Source organism: Mastacembelus armatus, chromosome 5 (assembly GCF_900324485.2).
Source record: "Mastacembelus armatus chromosome 5, fMasArm1.2, whole genome shotgun sequence".
In the NCBI taxonomy this organism is placed as follows: Eukaryota; Metazoa; Chordata; class Actinopteri; order Synbranchiformes; family Mastacembelidae; genus Mastacembelus; species Mastacembelus armatus.
Window position 1 is genome coordinate 12,310,081 of NC_046637.1, and position 22,908 is coordinate 12,332,988.

The following is a 22,908-nucleotide window of genomic DNA, read 5'->3' on the forward strand; positions in this document are numbered from 1 at the left end:
AGAAATTAAAACCTGCAGCTTCTTTTAAACATTAAAAGCATACGTAAAAATAACCTACATGGGGTAATTCCATAACATCTTCTCTCCTTGTTTAATGAAATCTATCTCTATTTCTTTCTCTCCAGGAGGTCCAGCGCTCGACAGCAGACCTGAAAATCACAGCAGAACATTCCAATCATCCTGACAACAAGCACAAGAACAGATATATCAACATTGTGGCCTGTGAGTCAGCCGTATAATCTGATTGTGACTGATCTACTAATGCAGAATCCAATAATAATTATAACCTGTCTTTTTAATATTTCACACAAATATGTCATTGCTTCACTAGATGACCACAGCAGGGTGAAATTACGAGCTCTGGCAGGGAAGGATGCCAAACATTCAGATTACATCAATGCCAATTATGTGGATGTAAGTTTTACAAACCTCTTGTCACTTCTCTTTACAAATATCCTGCTTAGATTTTCTTTTTTTGTGTGTGAAATGTTGATGCTGTCCTGAATGAAACAATGAGTCTGCTGTGGAAGTAAGTATTCATGGAGCTGCAGTAAATGCCATGCTTAACTGTTTTTTTTTTTGTTTGTTTGTTTTTCAAATCAGATTAGCTATCAAAATCATAAACCTCACAGGCACAGCAATAAATATGTAATACATTTTTTTTACAACAATATTATTTATAAATACTTAGAAATACTCTAAGATGAAGGACAGGATGTCATGACCTACCAATCTGTTAGTAAACAACTCTATCGGGGGTTGTTGGTAATTGATAGAATATTCATTACATCTTACAATACTGCACCACTCCTGTTTCAGGGCTACAACAGGCCCAGAGCTTATATAGCTGCTCAGGGTCCTCTTAAGTCTACGTTCGAGGACTTTTGGAGGATGGTGTGGGAGCAGAACACTGGAATCATTGTCATGATCACAAACCTTGTGGAGAAAGGGAGGGTAGGTACACTTGCATCAGTCATAATCTAAAAATAGCAAAACTGAATAAGAATAATATGTTTCTGACGCAGTACATTATTCATTGTGTCTGTTGATTCATTCAGAGGAAATGTGACCAGTACTGGCCAACGGAGAACAGCGAGCAGTATGGAAACATTGTGGTGACGCTAAAAAGCACCAAAGTGCATGCCTGTTACACACTGAGGCATTTTCTTATAAGGAACACAAAAGTTAAAAAGGTAACAAAAAGTCACTCATGCTGCGATAAACATTATTCCCATTTGTGAATCTTCTTCAATTCTGTTTTGAGAGAGAAATTTAGATTTTTTTATTTAATTAAACTCTGTGTACAGTAAATTAAGGTTCTCTATGATACTTTCACTATGGCCCCATCTGTTCTTATGTTTTAGGGTCAGAAGGGGAATCCAAAAGGGAAGCTAAATGAGCGTATTGTAGTCCAGTATCACTACACTCAGTGGCCTGACATGGGAGTGCCAGAGTACACCCTCCCTGTGCTCACCTTCATTAACCGCTCATCAGCAGCTCGCACTGCAGACATGGGCCCTGTCCTAGTGCACTGCAGGTAGAGTTCATTATTACCAAGCTCCTGGGCTAAATGACTGGTACTTAAGTGTGTTAGATGCTTATATTTGCTGACTTGGTTAACAGCTCCCTCTATGGGCCTGCCATTCTGCTCATACTGCTTTGTGCTCTACTCTTCAGTGCAGGGGTTGGGCGCACAGGCACGTACATTGTCATTGACAGCATGCTGCAACAGATCAAGGACAAAAGCACAGTCAGTGTCCTGGATTTTCTCAAACATATCCGCACACAACGCAACTACCTGGTCCAGACTGAGGTGAGAAATCCTAAATCAACACTTACATTGGAGAAAACTGTATTCTTTCTTACATTAAAAAGGTCATCTGTGATTAAAGATGGAATGGGTGTTATGAAGGCAATTCAGTTTGATACTCTAAGCTCAAGTAAAGGTCACTCTTGCTGCAATTTTATGGCAACACACAATACAAACAGCACAATATAGGTGACTGTAGCACAACACTTATTCCACATTGTCCTCGAGCCACAGTTATGTATTTGATTCTGTAACTGATGGAGAAATGAGATTATTTTTTGTGTTCTCCTTATCTTACGTGCTTTTAAAAGCCCTTACCTTCAGTATGGGGCCTGTTCACAGACAGTTTTGTGTGTGGTTATGATGTTATGTCCTTCGGCTGTTTTTCTAAGCTCTTTTCTTGTCTGTGTCTATCTGGGTGAGACTAAATATGTTTTAAAAAAAAATCAACTAATTATTTAATGATAATGTTTGAGCTTTAAACGTGTTGGATTATTTCAGTTTAATGCTTGTAATATCTATCTGTTCATATGAGTGTTTAATTTGTAATCTCTAATCTCTGTATTCCATTTCAAACCATTTCGTTTTCTAAACCCTCTGTCTCTCCACAGGAGCAGTATGTCTTCATCCACGATGCTTTGATGGAGGCCATCCTGAGCAGAGAGACAGAGGTGCCTTCCTGGCAGCTGCACAGTTATGTCAACAGTATCCTCACGCCAAATTCGACAGGCCGCACTCAGCTGGAGAAGCAGTTCAGGGTGAATAAACCTTCTGGGGCTCTGACTGGTCTGTCTAGATGAGCTGTCACTATCTGCACTGGCAACACAAGCTGAAATTGAAACAGCCTTTATATTAGAAACTTGTTAGCAACATGTACGATGGCTTTCTAGTTCCAGACTGGAATAAAGTCATGTCTGTCACCCCTGCCGCCTTTTGCAAAGCTCAATGAATGTTTCATCAGGCTCTCGCTCTTTCAACATCAGGAGAGACAAACTAATTACTCCCACATAATGTCACATCCTCCTGAGATTCACACATTATTCATGTGAAACACTTGCTGTTAAGCTTGGGTGTTAAAAACTACATTATATCTTATTTTTCGTGTTTAATTTCAATTTACAGCAAGTCTCATGACTAATTTCTAATTGTCTGATCTTTTGGATTTTGACTTGTCTTTCACCAGCTGTTAACTCAGTGCAACACACGCTTTGTGGAGTGTTTTAGTGCCCACAAAGACTGCAACAAGGAGAAGAACCGCAATTCCTCAGTGGTTCCCTGTGAGTATCTTATCTACCTTACCAACCTTGTAACTGAGGGCTGGATTTGGAGAAGCAAGGTCAAGCTGCTGCAGTCTGTATTCAGGGGAGTGGGTTGGTTGCGGTGGGTTTACATAAAAAAATAATAAGAGCAGCTGTCTTGAAACAGGTTTTACTGCAATGATGTTTAGTTTTATAGGTCAAAACTGCCTTAAAAGTATTTTTGACAAATAAATCTGTTCTATGCTGATAACTTTTCTCTCTTTTGTAAATTTAAGAAAATTTTAATCAGAATCAGGACATTTCGTAATCTATTCGTATCTAATTTTCCAAAATTTCAGTCAGTAAATTATTATTCATATTCATATTCCAAAATTAGAAACAGTTTCCATAATCCTATAAGTTAATCTTTCTATGTGCTCTCGGCACCCTGACAGGGAAAAGGAGGTACTAGTTGCTATAGCAACAACGAGGACTGGTAATGAATGTGCGTATTATCAGCCGGTGCGATATTGTCGAAGCCTGGGTTGTGATTTAATGTGTGTGTGTGTGTGTTTTTGTTTTGTTTTTTTTTTTCTATCTCCCCCTCCCTCTTTACAGCGGAGCGAGCAAGGGTTGGACTCACCACTCTGCCTGGAATGAAAGGAACAGATTACATTAATGCGTCCTACATAATGGTACGATGTGATAAATTGAGCCTGGCTTCTTTATTCATCATTCAGTTCATTTATTTATTTTTTTTTTAATCTTTTGTCAGCAGGATTGACAGTTCTATATGATAATTTCTTGGAAAATGATCAGTCGTCTGTCAGCTTTCACATTCAGTGTTCTGAGCTTTAGAAAGGCTAACAGTTCAATTCTATCACCCCAGGGCTACTACAGGAGTAATGAGTTCATCATTACCCAGCACCCTTTGCCCCACACCACCACAGACTTTTGGAGGATGATCTGGGACCATAACGCTCAAATTATTGTCATGTTGCCTGACAACCAGGGCTTGGTAATTAATAATAAACATATTTTTATTCAGTTCTGTTCCTGTTTTGTCACTTACTTAGACAGTTTCAAGGAAGCATACACATTCACTCCGATGTCTTTGTTTCTCTACAGGCTGAGGATGAATTTGTTTACTGGCCGAGTCGAGAAGAGGCCATGAACTGCATCGCCTTCACTGTCACACTCATCAGTAAGGACAGACTGTGCCTCTCCAATGAGGAGCAGATCATCATCCACGACTTCATCTTAGAGGCCACACAGGTACCCACTCCTCTCACTCATCACCTGTACTATACATAATGCTTGCTTATTTTCATTCATTCAGTTCATTCTTTGTGTGCGATCACTCTGATGTGCACAATCACAAACTCCATTTTTTATGTCACACTTTTCTCCTGTGTGTGACAGGATGACTATGTTCTGGAGGTGAGACATTTTCAGTGCCCTAAATGGCCAAACCCTGACGCTCCTCTCAGTAGCACCTTCGAGCTCATCAGTGTCATCAAAGAGGAGGCCATGACTCGAGATGGTCCCACCATCGTGCACGATGAGTATGTGTGTTTTTACCTCTGTGTTGTCTTCTGTCACAGAGTACACAGTCTGCCAGTAATGGAAAAGAAATGATTTCATCAAGTTTCAGGAATGTTTTTGTGATCATAAAGAAATCTGAAATGTTTCAGCTCATTCTCCTGAGATTCAGTCTTTAACTGGTCCAGGAATAGAGTATATGTATTACACAAAGGCCAAAGGCTGCATCTGCATATTAAAGATTCAGATTAGGTAAAAAGATCCTGCTCTTTATTAGTCATTGTTAAACTGTACTGTGTACTAAGAATGTTAAGTGTTTTCTATGGGCTGGCTTTTGAAAGTCCTTTCGAACATCCCAGCGAACCTACAGGCAACTGCCAGGATAAACAAAACACCACTCTACAGTCTCTTAGTAACCAGGCAACCGTAACAACTTCAACAGCTGATGTCTTTCCAACAGACGTCTGTGCCTGAAGCACATCGGCTGCCATTTGTGAAAACATCAACTGGATAAATAGTCTTCATCACTGAAGGTCGAGACAATCAATCATACTTCTCTGCAGTCAGTTAGAGCAACACCTAAAGTTGGAGCAGACTAAATGAGAGGCCACTCTCTCTCCCAATGCCACACCAGGCGCTATGTGCTTAATTACTTTGAACATTGAGAAGCTGTAAACATTTTATATTGTAATCTGTAATGTGTAATCTTCATTTGTTTAGGAATTTTTCATATAGTAAATATCTGCACACCACAGACAGTAATCTGGAAGAAGTGGTCCAAGAAGACATTTGATTTTGAATGTTTCCTCTCAGGTATGGCGCAGTGTCTGCAGGGATGCTCTGTGCTCTCACCACACTGTCCCAGCAGCTGGAGAATGAGGCTGTTGTCGACATCTATCAGGTGGCTAAGATGATCAATCTGATGAGGCCAGGAGTTTTCACTGATATAGTAAGTTTATGTTTATGTAAAAGACAAATAGGAGCAATTTGGCCTTAGGGATTTGTATTCATTAGGTATTCAGAAATACATCTTAAACACTAATCGAGCTTCTTCTCCCTATCTGCTGAATCGTAAATAAATAACCTTGCTAACATGTTGAATTTAGAAGATGATCATTTGTCATGCCATGTTTGTGGCATGTGCAAAAAAGTATTGTTTAAACAACACTGAGCAACATTTACAGCTGCAGTAATTCATTCTGACCACTAAGGGTCAGTCTAAAAAAAAAACAAAAACAAAATAAGACATGCTGTAACCACATTGTCATCAGTCAGCTGTTGCTTTTCATGTCATCCTACAAATGCAAGTCCAGCTTTCACTCTGTATAACTGTTGTGGTCTCTGCCAAAGTTTCATTTTCACTTGCAGTTTTATATGGGTGATTAGCGAGACCTGTTCAAGTAAATCCATTTAGTAAGTGAAACCAAAACAAGCTAAAAATCCACATAGTCAGAGTAAGTTATTTTTATAATGTCCCATTTACATAAGAGTTAATCTTATGTCTCTCTTAGTTAAGACTTAATATCAGAAATATTTGGTAATATAGGATTGTCCTTATTTAATAGTTTTACAGTTATTATTTTCAGATATAGGAACTTAACAAGCTGTAACCTTGAGCTTCCTATACTGTACTGTGCCTGTAATTTGAAGTGGCAAAATGGTCAGTTCCGCTTTGTTTTCAAACATTGTTTTTCCATGTAGATCTATATTGTTGATTTATACAAGGACTTAACTATGGCACTGCGCCAAACGTGCACACCAGTGTTCACTCCCAGTGTGTCAGCCTACAGCCTGGTGCTGTGGAACCACTGAGAGCTGCTGCAGCATCTGCAGGTGAAGTCAGGCACCAGTTTCACTCAAACCAGGTCACATTAGTAATGAATGCAGTGTGCGCTAAACTGGATTCAATAATGAGAAGAACTGTTAAATCATTCTCTAAATGTTTATCACAAGGCATGATTTGAAAGCGCATTTAACATTTACTAAGCTTCGATTTTATTGAACATTAATGGAGCTATGAGTGGACAGTTGCCATGTTAAACATTGTTTACACAGTTTTTTTCTATGAGTCCATAACAATTCGGGACCACAGTTGGCAGTATGGCCAATCATGGCAGTATCTAAATTTAAGTCAGTCTAATCAAACAGTACTAATAAATTCTCCTTGAAAGTGACAGTGTTTCAGATGCTTTCAGACAGCTGTTGATTGAGCTGTATGATCCTTCTGGAGGCTGTATCACCTTCATTAAGTAGATTTACTACAGAATTATATAGATGGACACAACCAGTGAATGATTACAAGATGGATGAAGAAAAGGAGACAGATTTCCAGTTGAACTCCATAATATCAAACAGCTGTTGAACAACTAGAACCACAGACTTGCAGAAATGTGACATTGTGTCATTTTCCCTGTAGTCAGTTTGCTGAACTCCTTGTTTTATTTCTAAACCAGTATGTTTACACAGCGCGTTTGTTATGCTAACACTGGAGACAGGATGTTTAACCAGTTGCATGCAGCAGTCTTGCGAGCACAAGAATTTAATTTAGTACTCCCTCCGGGGACTGAAACATAGCACTCAGAACTCACCTCCAAAGCACATGGAGGGCAGCAAAAATAGAGCGGTGCCTCAGACAAGTGGTACAAGTTCTGTTACAAGTCGGTAAGTTCCTACAGTGGGTCTGAGGACATGAGCTTCACTGTTAACCTGCTGTATTTTTGTGTGTATAGGAGCAGTACCAGTACCTTTACAAAGCCATGCTCAGCCTGGTCAGTAACAGAGAGTGTGCCCTGAGCCCCATGCACATGGACACTAATGGGGTGGTGGTGATTGCAGATGAGTCGGACCCTGCAGAGAGCATGGAGTCACTCGTCTGAGGACCTTCTTACAGGCACTTAATTTGTAAAAATCCAAGAACTTTTCTGAGGCCTTTTTTGCCAGACTATTGATTAAATGAATAACCTTATTACTTTTTATACTGATAAAAGTTTTTTGATATTTATGTTTTTGTCCTTTATTTCTTGTCTTAAATGTTACCCTGCTGAGCATTTGCACCTGTTTAAGTTCGTGAGGAAAAAGCAGCTCTGTCCAGTTTGCACTATACTATCAGTGTTACTGCCTAAATCCAGTGAGTTAAATCCTGGCTACTCAACAAAACTGGGATCTTTGGACCACAGTGAGACAAACCTGAGGCATGAAGACCAGGATGAATTAAGGCGATCACATCCCATAATGTCTTAAACTAAACAAAACATCACAGCGCAGCCCAGCATGCATTATGTCACTTTGTCACCTTGATCAAACTAACTTGTGAGGCTCTGCTCCACATGCGTGAAGCTTTTTATCACACATGAAGAGACTCTTACCTGCCTAATATCCAAATGTCCAAATAGCTCACTGCTGTCTTGTATAATGTACTTATAGGTTATTATGTTGCAACATCTAATGTGAACATTTATGCTTTTTATAGGGATATATATTGTTACATTGATTTTTAATATCCTTAATACCCAGCCAATGTTGCTTTTTTTCTTTGTTTGTTTTCTTTTTATATATAATTTTGTGTATTGTCCACTGGTGTAGATATAGATTTTTGGAGATTCCGTAGAAATTTCATGAATAGCTTACGCAGCTCCATTTATGTTTTATTTTCCAGTATTTTTTTCCCAGCTTTCCTAACCTCAGATGTCAAAGCTCAACTGTTAACACATGTAATAAGTGTCTGTATTGACAAAGTGGAATGCCTACAAAAAGTTTTCACCTTCAAAAAAAAAAGGTTTTTCATGTTATGTTTTGCATGACTGAACCACAGTGGATGGATTAAGATTTACTGTTTACTCTTGATTAAATGAAAAACCCTTAATGTCAAAGTAAAAACAATGTCTACAAATGTATATCTATATTAAGTATAAACATAAAAGCCAAGGTGATTGCACACGTTTAAGACAATATTTGGTAATGGTGACAGATTCAAATTTAAACATGAAGACAGGTCTGTATCAGCTTTGTATGTTTCACTGGACTGGCATCTGAGCCCTTGCCTTGGCAGCTCTAAATTTAGCTGTTTTACAATGATTCAATATCTTAATATCCAGGATTATATTGGTCTTGAAAGGAAATAACTTCTTGCAGTTGTCTCGGTGGCTGCAGAGTGCACCCTCCAGGATTTCGCTTTGCTCTCCCCTTTCCCTGCTGCAGAAAGGCACCCTCACCACGTTTCATAGGTGGGGATGGTTTGTTTCTTCACAACACTCAGGATATTGCTTAGTACATCTGACAGCAAAACCTTCAACGTTGTTGCAGTTTCTGCCACATTTACCTAAAGCTGCAGCGGGTCAAACACCAGAGCAAAAGCCATGAATTGCTACCAGGCTAAAGGTCAGCCCTGTGGTGTAAATGAGGGCGGGTGAAGTGCTGCTTTTTGTCCCAGCCACATTTAATCCTGCATGTCTAGTGACTGAACAGCGACCTTCCAGTCACAAGCTTGGCTTCACTTGTCATACCTTAATTGCACCATTACAATTATTATCCAGTTTGCAAAAGAATTAGCTCTGGCAGTGATAATTTAGATCTAAAAGTAAATGAATGATGTCTACTATTTCTGCTTAGTTTATGGCTATAGAAGTTAGTGTTCACTTTGACAATAAGAGTCTTTTCCTTTTGATCACTGTAAAAAAAAAACAACTCTTGAATAACAGCCACTGTGATTCAGATTTGCTGCTTGATAAAACATGAAAAGTCTAAATGGAGATACTTCTTTTTATGGGCAGTGTAGTTTCTTTTATGGGGGGAGGGGATGGGGTGGGGGGCAACGCTTTATTTGTAACCAAAGATGTGGTTCCAATTTGCAACATGTAAGTGATTTTTGTCCTGAGATCTATTTAATCAACTAGAACTTAAAATCAAAATTGTTAAATCTTGCAGTAAAGATTTCAAGTGTCAAATGTGTGAATTTAACCAGAATTAAGCATGTTTTTTTTTTCTAGCCTCAGGAACTCACCTTACAGTAGAAATCCAGAATACACCATGCTTTCCTCACAGACAATAAGATTCAAAAATCAGACTGTAAAATGTATTTTATTTGGGCTGATATTCTGTCTCCACACTATTTTGTGGCCATTAATTATAAGCCCTTTTCAACCCAGAACATCTTTCTCTCTTGACTGATTCTTGTGTATCTTTACAATGTGTATTGTATTCTATGATGGAAAGACTTCTCTGCCAAAGAGGAGTTTGCTAAAACCCAGTCAAAACTCTCCAACATTTGGAGAAACGTCCAGACTGCTGATCATTTAGTTCAGCAACAAAGCTCTCTTTTTGAATTTTCTTTTTTTTTTCTTTTCTATAAATCAACATCCTCTCTGTTTGGTATTTCTATGCTCATTTAAAACATAAGTGCTGTTGCTGCACACATTTACTTCACAAACAAATGACTGACGTTACTGTAACCTTTGTGGTCATAGAAGTTGATATTTTCATACAAAGATTTGACGTGTGTAGTGGCTCTGTGACACTACACAAAATCTCCACTGCAAAATTCCTGCAACATCTGCAATTGGTCCATGGATCCTGTGTGTTAAGACTAAGTGCATTTCAGCCAGGGTAGTAAAGTTTGTTTTGTAATTTAAATAAATGATAAATGGTTTTGTCAATCATTATCACATGTTTATATGATAGCATCATATGGCTATGATGCAATTATATACCATATTATAGTGTAATAGTGTTATTTAATAGGTAAAATTGTATCACCATACATTGAATAAAGTCTGTGTTTGGGTGCAGCATCCTTGTATTACGTGAAAACTGATGGATGAAATTGATAACCAGTTGATCCTGTTGCCCCCTGCTGTCAGTCTGTTGACAAACAACTGGTGAAAGAAACAAATCCACACAGTGAAAATACATACGTATATTGTAGGCTTCCTACTGCATTGTTATTACAGATGCATTAACATGTAAACAGCATGTTAGAATAATTTTCCAGGGTGGAGCACATTTTAAGGATAGTTTAATAAATCATGTCAAAAATTAATTGATCAGCTTTGTTTGTAAAATCTAAATTTGTAAAGAAGTAGTAGAAGTTACTTTTCAGAATTAGGTCAATAAAACAAAAAAACTGTATGATCATAGGCATTTCTTGATTGCCAGTGGGGAATTTATAGGCTCCACAGCAGTATGTAAAATAATCCAAAATATGAGAAGATAATGTAGTTAAAATTCCACCTTTACTAGCTGTGCTGTTAAATTGATGTACACAATACTCCATCTGTAAGTACAGTCCAAACTTGATGACCTATGTTAATGTGGTATGTTCCATTTTATTTTTGGTACTTAAAGTATGTTTGGATGCTAATCATAACTACGTGCTTAAAATTTTTGAATACAAGCCCTTTTATTAGGCTGTTTTTGCACTGTTGTATTGCTACTTTTACTAAAGTATCTGAATACTTCCACCTCTGCTAGAGATGAACTAGTACTAGTTAAGTGTAGTTAAAAGTACAGTGTTTCCCTCCATAATATAATCGAGGAGACATATGTTCAACGTTTTCATAAATCATGTCAGGTACATGCAGCTAGTAAATGTGACAGAGGATGCACATGTACAATGATTTTTATTTAGAGGCCACAGCTCTTGCATATTACAACTGTTGGCTTTCATAAGGCAAAAGCAAGAATGAATCCACCAGCTAATTCACACAGAAAACAAAGCGTTTTGGGGAGGGTGGGAACCCACGGGCATGCAGCAATGGCTCAGAATGCAATGTACAGCATTTTATATTTATATATATATTTATATAATATATACAAAACAACAGTGAGACCCAAACAAATGCCAAACATCTCATTCTACACCGTTACAGAACAAAGACAGACCAACTTTTTTTTTTAATAAAAAAAATCATTTTTGCTCTTTTCCCTGTAAAAGTGCAACTCAATTAAAATAGAACCTGTTTCAAGGCCTTTTTAATGTTGAAATAAAAATAGAATCTCCCAGGTTATCAAAATGGAGCTATGAGAATATTGCATCTCTATAATACCCACTTGAAGTTCAAGATTCCTGTTGAACCATGTCTAATTAGTAATTGAGATGAAATCACATAGCATTGACACATGATAAAAATGCAAGTCTAGACTTACTGTTGATGTTAATAACAGTGAGTAGACAACAGTTTATCTGTAACAGCCGTAAACAAATACAGAGGTTTATTTTCAGTTTGAAGCAGTTGGCATTCACTTAAAAACAGACAAGACAAAGAAAAGGGTCCACACACTCATCACGACAATGTACCATTAATGAATGTAGAATACGACAAAGAAGCGCCATATAGGTTTGCATTGGACAGGGGACACACCTATTTATCTCACTCAACATTGTCAAACAAATGGTTCTCCATATTGCTTAGTAACACAGAAATGAATTTAGAAATGAATGAATCAAAGATAGGTGCTATCTTTATCATGACACAGCTAAACTGCCAATCATGGTTATTTTTAACATTTTTATTTTTATTTTCCTCAGTATAAGTACTATTTTTATAGTTTATAGTTCCTTCATAGGCATTTCAGGCTGACAAAGAGGTCCTAGAGTGGCTATCTGAGTTGGTACATGCATCGGTAACCAGGCTAAAGTCAAAATTGTGAGAGGGTTCAGGGGGGAGTGTCTGGAGTGTCAGTGCACGGACTCTAGTCATCCTCTTCATCCTCCTCATCGCTGTCTTTCATGGAGATGCCCTGCATGCCTCCTTCCCTGACTGAAGCAGTGGCCTCCTCCACGGTCAGCCTGTTGCGCACAGTGTCGTACATCTTACTGTTCAGGGTTGAGTCAAGGACCCCCTGCAGGCGAAAGTCCCGGTACTTTTTCTACAGGAGAACAGAGATACATGAGCACAGGGTCGACACAGTGGCATCTGGATACATTCTCAGCCACTCGGGTTCACTGTCTTACCTTTGTGATCCTGATGAGGATTTTGAGCTGGTAAACATGGAGCTGCTGATCCATACGTTCAGTGAGCCAAGTCCCCAGAAGGTTCATGGTGGCAGTGTACCATTGCTGAAACACAAACACAACACTCTCCAGCAAAACACACACTCGCACACGTACTCAAGACATTATAACATAAAACTACTCTTTAAGACATGAGACCTACAGCTATACACATACAGTAAGACGATAACATTAACATCCAAACACCCACAAGTGCATATTTAAGCATCACTTCAAATTAAACCTGGTTTTTCCATGAGGCTACATTCCATCTCACCAGTGTTTACAGCACATACGCTAGTTGGTAAGGATTAATAGCGAATCGAGTTTACAACATTCTTGCATTTCATGTGTCTGCAGTCAATGCAAGTCAGTCAAAGTCGTATGTAAAAATGTAAAAATGAAGTGATGTAAACAAAATAAACCTTTAACGGCGACAGAAATACAAGCTACAGACATTGTGGTTGTTTCAAATTGTTTCCATTTCATGTATGTTAGACTGTTGCACTACTTGGATCACCTTCTCTTTTTTTTGTATTTTGAAGCCCATGAAAACCTAAGATTCAAATATTATTTCTTGAAACTAATATCACATTCTAAATGATCAGTGCACAGAAATATGTGAGATTGCCTATTTTCATCACATCCTTGTCCCCTTAAAACCAGAGAACACCACAGATGAAAAAGTACAAATATAAATCACTTATTAGAAATTACTATTAAAAAAACTGTGTGCTAAAGACGGAATTTTGGGAAATACTCTGAGCTTCTTGCAAAGCATTAGATATGAAGATTGCTACCAATTACATATATGCATGCTAAATACAATAAATCCTGGAAGCAGGTGGAAATGGCTAAATCTACCATCAGTGCCACACAAACCAGGACATGAATGTATTTACATCTGGGTACTCAGCTACTTAAGTAAATTGTGAGCTACCTGGGGCAGCTGTGGCTCAGGAGGAAGAGCAGGTTGTCTGCTAACTGAGGGGTCAGTGAGTCAATCCCTGTCTTCTCTAGTCCACCTGTCACAGTGTCTCTGGGCAAAACACTGAACCTCAAGTTCCTCCTGGTGGCCCTTCCATGAATGGAAAATAGCGTAAAGTGCTTTGAGTACATCTAAGCATAGAAAAGTACTATATAAGTGTAAGGCCATTTTACCATTTTATATTTTACTGTAGTATTTTTATTTCCTGCTACTTTATGCTCTTTCATCCATCCATTCTCTACATCGTGGCACATCCAGGGTTGCAGTGGTCTGGAGCAATCACAGCTGATATTGGGACAGAGGCAGGGTACACTCTAGACAGATACTTTATATTCTGTCTCATTGGTGCGCAGCCCTCTAGGCTATCGCTATGGGTCATATCCTGTCTTCGTGCCTGCGTACTCCACTATATTTCACAGGGAAATAATGTACGGTGTTTTTCAGTCCACTTGGCACACTCTAGATTTATTAATGATATCTAAGTGAGTAATTAAAATTTAAAATGCAGGAACTTGTAATTAAGTATATTCGAAGTGGGCTATTGTTACTTATATTTTACTTATACTGAAAGACCTGCACTACCCCTATAAGCAAGTTGTTTAAAAGTATATAAAAAGTGAGCAGGATTTTGGTGCATTTTAACACCCAACTGAGCTCTTTCCAGTCTTTATGCTTTATTAAGTTAACTCGCTGCTTTATACTAACTGGACAGACATAAGAACAGTAGCAATCTTCCTAGCCAACTCTAAACAAGAAGGCAAAAACCCTATTTCCCAAATTTTTGAACTACTTTAATATAGGAACCTGTCACGAGAGAATGATCAAGAAAACAGGTTTTCAGCTCCTTTAAATATAGAAAACCAGAGGTTATGTGTGATATTCACTCACTGAGATATTGAAGAATCTAACACGAAAATTGGTCTGAACACAATTTGTATTATAGATGTACTATACTATAGATAAAATATGAAACTGTTTGATTGGAGCCATACTGTTATTTCAGTACAGAATCTGGACACACACACACACACTCAAACCAAGAGCTTGACATCCACACACACAAGCTGCATGTACAGCACATTAAAGAGCTGAAAAGAGGCATTTTAGAGAAATGCACTCAGAGCACTGACACTGCAGCATCTTAAAAATAATAATACAGATGTAAGTCATAATGGATTGACAGAAATATCTGTCTTGAACCAAAATGACCCTTTAAATTACTAAAAAACTCCAAGTCAATATTTTGTAAGAGCTGCATGGGCCCACCAATTACTAAAAGCAATTACTTAGCCTTTATTTATAATTTATTCACGCAGAAATGTTGAGCTGCATTTAAATACCTTATGCTGGAGATAGAAAACCACTATGGCGATTTGAAATTATAATTTTGACACGAGTTCATTAGCAAAAGAAAAATAGAATGAGAGTGAGTAAATGGTTAGCAGGCAGGGAGCAGTGATGCTATTTTCTTGTACCTTTTCTCCACTTGCTTTGGTTGTAAGTTGAAAGTTACAAGAGAACAGCACCCAAGTAATAGAAACAGTTGTCATACCTCCAATAGCAAGAAGAGAAGTCAACTTTAAACATGTGAGTAGGCAGGAACGCAAGCAGGGCTATAAGGCCCAAATCAGAGGTGTGAGGATTTAATTTGTTTGGTTGCTGAGGCCTAGTTTTTAGTTTATTTAGATTATGATTGGGTGAAAGGTTGAAAGGTTTCAGAACTTGTGGCCGGATATGCAGATGCCTGTCCACTTCACAGTCGAGTTGAGCATGCAGTGCATGCAGACCTCGCAGGTAGGTGGGTGGCAGAGTACGTGCTAAGGAAGACTGCTCTATGTGCAAATGAGGCAGATCTCTGAGGAGGAGGGTCATGCTAGAAGATGTACACAGGAAGATTATTTGACTCTAAAATCATGCCAACCAACATAATGTGATAAAACAACGCAACGCAACACTAGAGATAAGTGCCACTTTTTGAAGAGAGGAGGCAGCAGGAATGGTGTTAATCAGAAAAGAGGAGATAAAAAGGATTGAAATAAATTAGTGAAAGAAAGAGAGATAAAGTAGAGCCTACGCAACATCTAGGAATGTTTTTCATATGCATGCAAATTGGATGGATGGATGAAAATGCAATAAATAAATAAATAAATAAACAATGACATTCTTAAACTAAAGTATAATGTAAAATGCTAAAAGTGAAACATTGACAGCTGGAGAAATCTTCAATTTAACATGATGGTACTGAGTAGGATTTTGGCGCACCACAAAGAGGACACAGGAGTGGGAAGCTCCACATTAGAAAACTGACGACACAAGAGACAGGGGAGCCAGTGCGGATCTCAAAGACAAAAGCAGACCCAGTTCACGACAGCATCACTCCTTAGTCCATAACAACAAAAAAATTAATTTATCTTGCACAAGACTCCCGCTTCTACAGCCAACACAAAAACCAAAGGGAGACTTCTGTGTATCTGCCGCACATTAAAACTTCACGTCACCGCCTCACAGAACTGACTCTGTCAAACACACAAAGGCGTCACACACCTGTAGAAGCACAGGTCTGTACAAATAGTTTCTGAATGACATGAAGCACACACACATCACAGCATTATGTGTCGTTCAGATCACACATGGAGGACACATTACTGCTAATGTATCCCATTAGGATTATGTTTTTATAAGACAGTGCTCTCTCCACCCTCTGACACACTGGCTCCCAACCTTTTTTGGCTTATTGCCTTCTACAGCCAGGTTATTCTACTGTAACAGATTGTTGTATCTGTGAACTGTTTAACCAGAGCGTCATGTTTCCTCTCTATAGGTTTTAGACTCCTGAAGGCTGTTGCACCAGCAGTGTTTAGGTTCACATGTATCATAGTTTGAAAGTAAGTGAAGGACTTGCATCGTAAAAGTTGTACTTGTACTTAAAACGCTCACTTGAACGAAACTGGAGTAAGTTGCTAAGAGCTGCCCACACTATGACTGTACATTTATGATACAAACTTGGACACTCAGTATTGTACTGTGCAAGAAAAGTCAGCAGCATCTTTTGTTGTTTGAGAAAACTGACCAGGTTTCAGGTTGATATAACTGATGATGTTTTATAGATCTTTTATTGAGTCTTTATCTTCCCATTTTATTTTTATCTGTTGGTTCAGGTCTTTTAACCTTAACACAGTTCACCAAGCAGGCTGCTCAAAGTCAGCAGTAAAATCATTAGAACTCAATCAAGTAGTTTCCTTGACCTTTCTAATAGCAGCTATTAAAATAATCACACCCCTGTTTTCAGACACCACCAACAGATATAAACACACTTTTTTCAATCTCCACTATGACTATGGTAAATTCAGAGAGGAAAATTTGATCCTACACGAGTTCCATTTATTCTGCATCCAAATTGTTTTTGACTTTTCTGTATAGATTTACATATGGTTTCTACATTTTCTACTTTTGTTTTCCATGTTTGATGTTGCCTTGATTCACTGGTTTCACAGGTTCCTCATAATGAAGATAAAATAACCATTATATGGAAAATAAGAAAAGTCACATCTAAAGTCATATTTAAAATAAGAATAGTTAAACTTTATTAATTCCCAAAAGGAAACTTCTAAATGTTTCCTTCAGCACATACAATGTTTGTTGGTGTTATGACATATTTTTATGTTTATACTAAAGCCATATTTCATATTTTTATATTTATACTAAAGCCATATTTCACTACTTTTTACTCCACCTCATCTGTCTGACAGCTTTAGATACTAGTCCATTTTCAAGTAAGTTTTTCATTGTTTCATTTCACCGTTCCTGTCTGGAGAAAATCTTCAGTGGCACCATTTGTAAGAATAATTAGTACCTTCATACCTGATACTTTAAGTACATTTATCTGATAATACTCAGACAGTAGGATCTGAAAGCAGGATTTCTTTCTGTTATTTTTCTGAAGTAAAGGATGTGAGTTTGATTACACCTTCTCAAATGATTTTCTTTGTCTCATTATAAACAGAATATTGTTTGGTTTTAGAACAAGCAACACATTTTATGGTCTCTCCAGGGGCTACAGGATTTAATTTTTTTATAGGTTTTTATAGCTCAAACAATTACTAACTGAATCAAAAATATAATAGGTCTACTAATTACTAAAAATAATAACATTTCTTGCATGCCTGGTTAAATTACTAATCAGGTATGAACAAAAACAAATGGATTAAGAGCTAGTTTACATATGATCACATCTATTACTTTCAGCTTACGACTTTAGTATGAAACCACCCCATAAGGCTCCCCTTTCCCTAAAATTGGTGCAAAAGTCTGTTATAAAGGTGAGGACATGAGAAAAGTTTTAAATGTAAAGCCTCTTGGATTACTCTTGCGAGCCCTTAGTAGGGTCTTGCACCCCAGGTTGGGAACCACTGCTCTAACAGATCAAGGGTATGTGACATGTCAGTCTCTGAGCTTGACATCATTATGTCACCCAGGCCCATCCAGCAGAACTCTTACTCCCAGCAGTTTCCATTCACATAGAAAAGCTGTGTCTCTGTGGACTGGGCCAAGACGACTGAGTGTCATTTATTCAAGAGGCTAACATGTTTTATGAGTAAGGTATCTATAAGCATAGGGTAGTATGGTTAGCTAAAAAACAAATTGTGTGCTGGCATGTTTTCACTGTGGATACTTCTGTTCTTTCCAGAGAGCACTGCTTTAGATAATCCTTTCTGAGGATGCTTTTATGGACTCTTTGTAAATAAAAGTTTCCTTTTTTTAATACACAAAGGCCCAAAAGCACTGTGGCAATGCACAGCAGAATGCAGAGGGCAGCAGCTAAGGTTCAGAGAGAGGAGAGACAGAGAGATAGACAGGAGTCAAGAGAGGTACAGGATCACAAAAGCCTCTTCTGCCAGGCTGATACATTTCCTCATCTCAAAATGGAACTTATCCCTCTCTGCCCTGTTGTTTTGCCACATTTTGGAAGGCCCCTCCCTTCTTGTGAGGAGGAGACGGCATCTTACTTACATCAAATAACCTTTCTATATACACCTCCTCATTGACCTTATCACGAAGCATATCCTGAGAATGGCGCACAAAGGTCACATAGCCATCGGCCACATCCATTCCAGGTTTCTGTAAAGCAGAAAGTGAACACAGAGAACATTACCAAACACTTGCTGTATCACGAATTACTGTGATTACAAAAGGCAGAACAGAAAAACAGACAGTTTTTTTTTCCCGTACAGCTGTGTCTCAGAAAAGCACACAAGCTCATGAGCAAAGAGAAAAGGAATATTAATAAACTTACAGGTACATCCACATATTTTGAGGCAGCTTTCACCTGGAATCAGAACAAAATGGTCAAACATCCTGATTGTTTATGTAACTCATTTATATTTATTTTCTAAATAAACTATAGTCTAAAATTTACAATAAGAGTAAATCCAATCCAAAACAAGTACAGAGTAGTTTGAATCTGAGGAAGAGTTCAATGTCTGCTTTAGCTGCTTCATATTCGTATATTCGTATTCTAATATTGTATTGGTCAGTATCTAAAAAGTAGCCTTCATAACAACATAATATATACAGCAGGATGATTCTAAACATCTGGTTCAAGGACGATTTGAGAGACTGAAAAGAAATTAGCTTTATCTCACCGTGAACGAGAGGAATGAGGAGAAGAGAGTGCCTTCATCATATCTGGAAATCTTAGCCAACACACCTTCCAGAATGGCAACGAACTGAGAAACACAGGAAACACAAGAATGGGATTTTACAGTTATACAATAATAACAAGTTACATATATCAATTGAAAAATTCATGGAGTAATATTACAGCTGATGTACAGGTGTACCTTTGCAACCAAGAGCTGGATCATGTCCCGCACACTTTCCTCAATCAGATCATCTATATGGGAGTGGAATTGTTTCTGCAAGGCAGCGTTTTTAAATGAAGTATTCATGTTAGTGTTATAAAATAAGAAATTATGTTTTAAACATGAGGATATTTTCCAGGGTTAAGGTTTTACCTCTTGGCCCATCTCCATAGCGCATAATTTAGCTGATTGGTCCTTGGCATCCACCATCACATTGAACATTGTGCATAATGTTGGAGAAATACGGAAGTCTGTGGACTTGCTGCTCTTCGCCAGCTTGGACTCAAATGCCATCCGGGTACTGCAATGTAAGTGAAGTCATTATACACACTATATATATATATATATATATATATATATATATATATTATATATATATATATGTGTGTGTGTGTGTGTGTGTGTGGGTGTGTGTGTGTGTGTGTGTGTGTAGATGGAGTTATCCAGCAAACTGTTCATTCAAAATCTGCCTTCTTCTCGTGCACAGAAACACACCGCTTGACGCAGTTCTCGATCATGTTGCTGGACATGAGCTTGATGCGACTCTCGAGGTGTTTGGCAAACTCCTCCTCAGGCCAGTGCAAGTCCCTGATGAAAGTCTGGAGTGCGTCCAGCTTCCAGAAGAGGTCCTCTGATGTCCCAGAGCCGTTACTACCATTGACCCAAACACACATGCAAACACACAGGTCAAAAGACAAAGGTCACCCTGCCTGGAGAGAGGGAGTTCAAACGGTGGGAGGGTGGTGGGAGTCATTGTGGCAGGTGCAGAGGAGGATGCTGTTCCTCTACACCTAAACACGGCTCAGTTTTATTCTGACCATATACTGACTGGTCCATTTAAATATTCAAATCCTGTTTGTGCAGGTGTTTCTGGACAGTCAGTGTATGGGTAAAAAGGAGCTGGAGAGGTTTACTGTAACAAACCAATAACCATGCTGTAGAGTATGATTATTGACTGGGATGTGAAGTGATCACATGCAGGTAAAGTCACTGCAGATACAGCAGCTAATCACAGTGTGTCAAGACAAAGAAGAAGGGAATGGAAAACTGAGGGAGGGCATGTAAAAATGGCATTTATGGTCCAAGTCAGTTATTACAAAAACAATAAAGATCTCCAAATTGACTTCCCTTCCTGACAAGCCCTCTCTCAATATCCATGTCCTCAGGCTGGTGGGGCCCCTGCAAGATTACTAAACAAACCATGCAGACCTTTTGAGTCATCCTGACTAGAGCTGATTGGGAAAGCACCACAGAACTGATGTGGAGTTGGGAAGAAAGGTGATAATATGGAGAGGACACCAATCACCAAGCTCTTCGTATCATCAGCTCCAATCCAACCCACTCCCCCAATCAGACTGCTAGCAGGTAGTCAAGGTCAGTACGATCTTCAGGATGCTAAAAATCACTAAAGCAGATGTCTGTGGACAACAACTCAGGGGAGATACATCTTTTTTAGAATGAAGATCTTAACTTGAAAATGTTTTTTTTAATTGGGGCATACAGTTTTTTTTCTTACAATAAAGTCCCCAAATAGCTTCAGAGCAATGTGTACAGTGTTTACTTTTTAGATTTGGCCTGTATCTCCACACCTCAGCTCAACAGCATGCATGTTGAGACAAATGAGAGCATTTCAGCCTCTCATTTAGAAAAAGCAGAACCCCATCTACTCTATTACCTCTCAGAGTGCCACTGGCATGAACATGAACTGCATTCACTCACATGACAACATATGCTGCACTTCACTGTTTAACCTTTAGATTTTTTGTAACACTTTGTTTCTAGTTATGACTACTCAGAACAAATTTTTCTGTATATTTGTTAAAATTTAGTCCTGTTCTCAAACAATCTTTATCTGAGGGCATCTTCATGCCAAGGCAGTCTCTGCTTGCATATTAATTTCTGAAGTAAACTAGTAGAATACACACTCAGAGTCATAGATAGCAGCCATCCATGACGGGGTAGAAAAGCTAGGCATTTGTGGAAGGTTAACTGATAGTCCTGCTACTGGCACTGGCAGATTTGGTACTTTGGGAATTTGGAGGTTCACATTTGGTAGATTCACATTGGGCAGATTACTTGTTAAACTCCTGCAGAAAAGACAGACAAAAAGAAAAAAGAATCCATAACAGTGATGTGGGAGCTGCAGAAAGCCATGTAACACTCATCATAAAAGTAACATAAAATCTGAAATTAGGTGAAGACAGGAACATACAAATGCACACACATAAATAAAGCTGATAGTGTCAAAGACAAACATTATACAAAAAGGCCTAAACAGTGGACCGGACTCAGGATGCACACATATACTGTATTAAATGCAGTGAAAGGGAGAAGCGATGTAATATTTAATAGAATAAACACCAATAAAGAAAAAAAAAATCTCAGTGTCTTTTACCTTAATTATATAAATCTTTGCAATAAAAAAAAATGCAAAAGCAAATGTGTGGAAGCCACAACAAATAAACCGTAAGAGCAAAATAATAGACTTTTGTTTCTGGCAACATGTCAAAGCACACATTATGAAGGTTAGTTCACAAAAGAAAACAACAGAAATATTAGGTGCCCTGACCCCAATGTGTCAGAGAGAAATTGCTAAGACATACATTAATCAAAGACTATTTTCAGAATAAATAACCTATTTCTTTCACAGAAAAAATAGGTTATTCAGCCCACTCTTGGCTCAGTCTTTAAACGTGAACCTACAGGAAGCCTGGGTGAACACTACAGCTGCTCTCCCAGATCTCAGCCTCCACACAGTCAGCTTGTCATCTGAATAGAAAAGCTTTGTATCTCCACTCATCCTCCAGTCTACCTATAAAGACGAAGGCTCCTTACTTTACAGGCTCCCAGGACTCTCGCTCAAAGCCCTTGTGCATTGACTGTGCAATGGAGGACTCCATCAGATCCACGTATCTAACCACCAAAGGAGCATAGAGATCCTGAAGGTGTTTGTGGAACTTTCCATTGCACAGATGATCTGGAAAAAAAACAACAACAGAACAATGTCTTTACCAGAGCACTGAAATACCCGAGTTTGCTATAAAATATATACAGGACAAGTGCAGAGGCTCACAGTCTGTCCGGAGAAAGTCGTTGAGCAACTGGAAGAGAGGAAAGCTGTCCCAGCTCTCAGGGGATTGGATCTCCAGAGCAGCATCCATGTCAATGGCATAAAGGGCCAGGAAGTTTTCTGCATGCTCCACCATGAGGTCTGTCCACCATGCAAATGCCTAGAGACACAGCAGGGGGGGGGGGAGGAGCAGGTGAACAAGATCTCCTGTTATGAAATGAGAACATAATGAGGAAAGAGCATATCGGCCTTAAAAGGAACTAACACTGAAATACCACATTCATGTTTTATGTATCTTAAAGGAATAGTTGTGTTATAAGCTTGTGTTCTTACAAAGAGGTAGATGAGAAGACCACTCTGTTAAATATGAAACTAGAATCAACAGCCAGTTATCTTAGTTTAGCATAAGGCT

General features: G+C 38.5%; 2 protein-coding genes across 7 annotated transcripts in view; one reads left to right on the forward strand and one right to left on the reverse strand.

Annotated features, from left to right (window-relative positions):
* ca16b (carbonic anhydrase XVI b) overlaps nucleotides 1-9,029 on the forward strand; it is a 97,329-nt gene extending 88,300 nt beyond the window's left edge. The window contains exons 16-29 of one of the 2 annotated variants that reach the window (XM_026306406.1): nucleotides 126-222; nucleotides 332-414; nucleotides 820-954; nucleotides 1,059-1,193; nucleotides 1,365-1,537; nucleotides 1,678-1,813; nucleotides 2,422-2,568; nucleotides 2,994-3,087; nucleotides 3,667-3,743; nucleotides 3,938-4,066; nucleotides 4,177-4,323; nucleotides 4,471-4,613; nucleotides 5,404-5,539; nucleotides 7,320-9,029. In XM_026306406.1, the coding sequence (XP_026162191.1) occupies nucleotides 126-222; nucleotides 332-414; nucleotides 820-954; nucleotides 1,059-1,193; nucleotides 1,365-1,537; nucleotides 1,678-1,813; nucleotides 2,422-2,568; nucleotides 2,994-3,087; nucleotides 3,667-3,743; nucleotides 3,938-4,066; nucleotides 4,177-4,323; nucleotides 4,471-4,613; nucleotides 5,404-5,539; nucleotides 7,320-7,466 (1,779 nt within the window). In that variant the 3' untranslated portion in view covers nucleotides 7,467-9,029. Of the gene's footprint in view, nucleotides 1-125; nucleotides 223-331; nucleotides 415-819; nucleotides 955-1,058; nucleotides 1,194-1,364; nucleotides 1,538-1,677; nucleotides 1,814-2,421; nucleotides 2,569-2,993; nucleotides 3,088-3,666; nucleotides 3,744-3,937; nucleotides 4,067-4,176; nucleotides 4,324-4,470; nucleotides 4,614-5,050; nucleotides 5,365-5,403; nucleotides 5,540-7,319 lie in introns of those variants that run through there. The other variant, XM_026306407.1, reaches the window with a different exon arrangement.
* A 2,557-nt stretch (nucleotides 9,030-11,586) lies between these two features.
* Nucleotides 11,587-22,908, reverse strand: part of cadpsb (Ca2+-dependent activator protein for secretion b) — a 64,933-nt gene continuing 53,611 nt past the window's right edge. For 4 of the 5 annotated variants that reach the window (XM_026306650.1, XM_026306648.1, XM_026306649.1 and 1 more), the window contains 10 exons: nucleotides 22,500-22,656; nucleotides 22,262-22,403; nucleotides 19,922-20,077; nucleotides 19,580-19,727; nucleotides 19,406-19,480; nucleotides 19,208-19,291; nucleotides 18,859-18,891; nucleotides 18,576-18,683; nucleotides 12,539-12,643; nucleotides 11,587-12,453 (listed from right to left, as the gene is read on the reverse strand). In XM_026306650.1, coding sequence (XP_026162435.1) covers nucleotides 12,277-12,453; nucleotides 12,539-12,643; nucleotides 18,576-18,683; nucleotides 18,859-18,891; nucleotides 19,208-19,291; nucleotides 19,406-19,480; nucleotides 19,580-19,727; nucleotides 19,922-20,077; nucleotides 22,262-22,403; nucleotides 22,500-22,656 — 1,185 coding nt within the window. In that variant the 3' untranslated portion in view covers nucleotides 11,587-12,276. Of the gene's footprint in view, nucleotides 12,454-12,538; nucleotides 12,644-18,575; nucleotides 18,684-18,858; nucleotides 18,892-19,207; nucleotides 19,292-19,405; nucleotides 19,481-19,579; nucleotides 19,728-19,921; nucleotides 20,078-21,351; nucleotides 21,514-22,261; nucleotides 22,404-22,499; nucleotides 22,657-22,908 lie in introns of all 5 variants that reach the window. The other variant, XM_026306646.1, reaches the window with a different exon arrangement.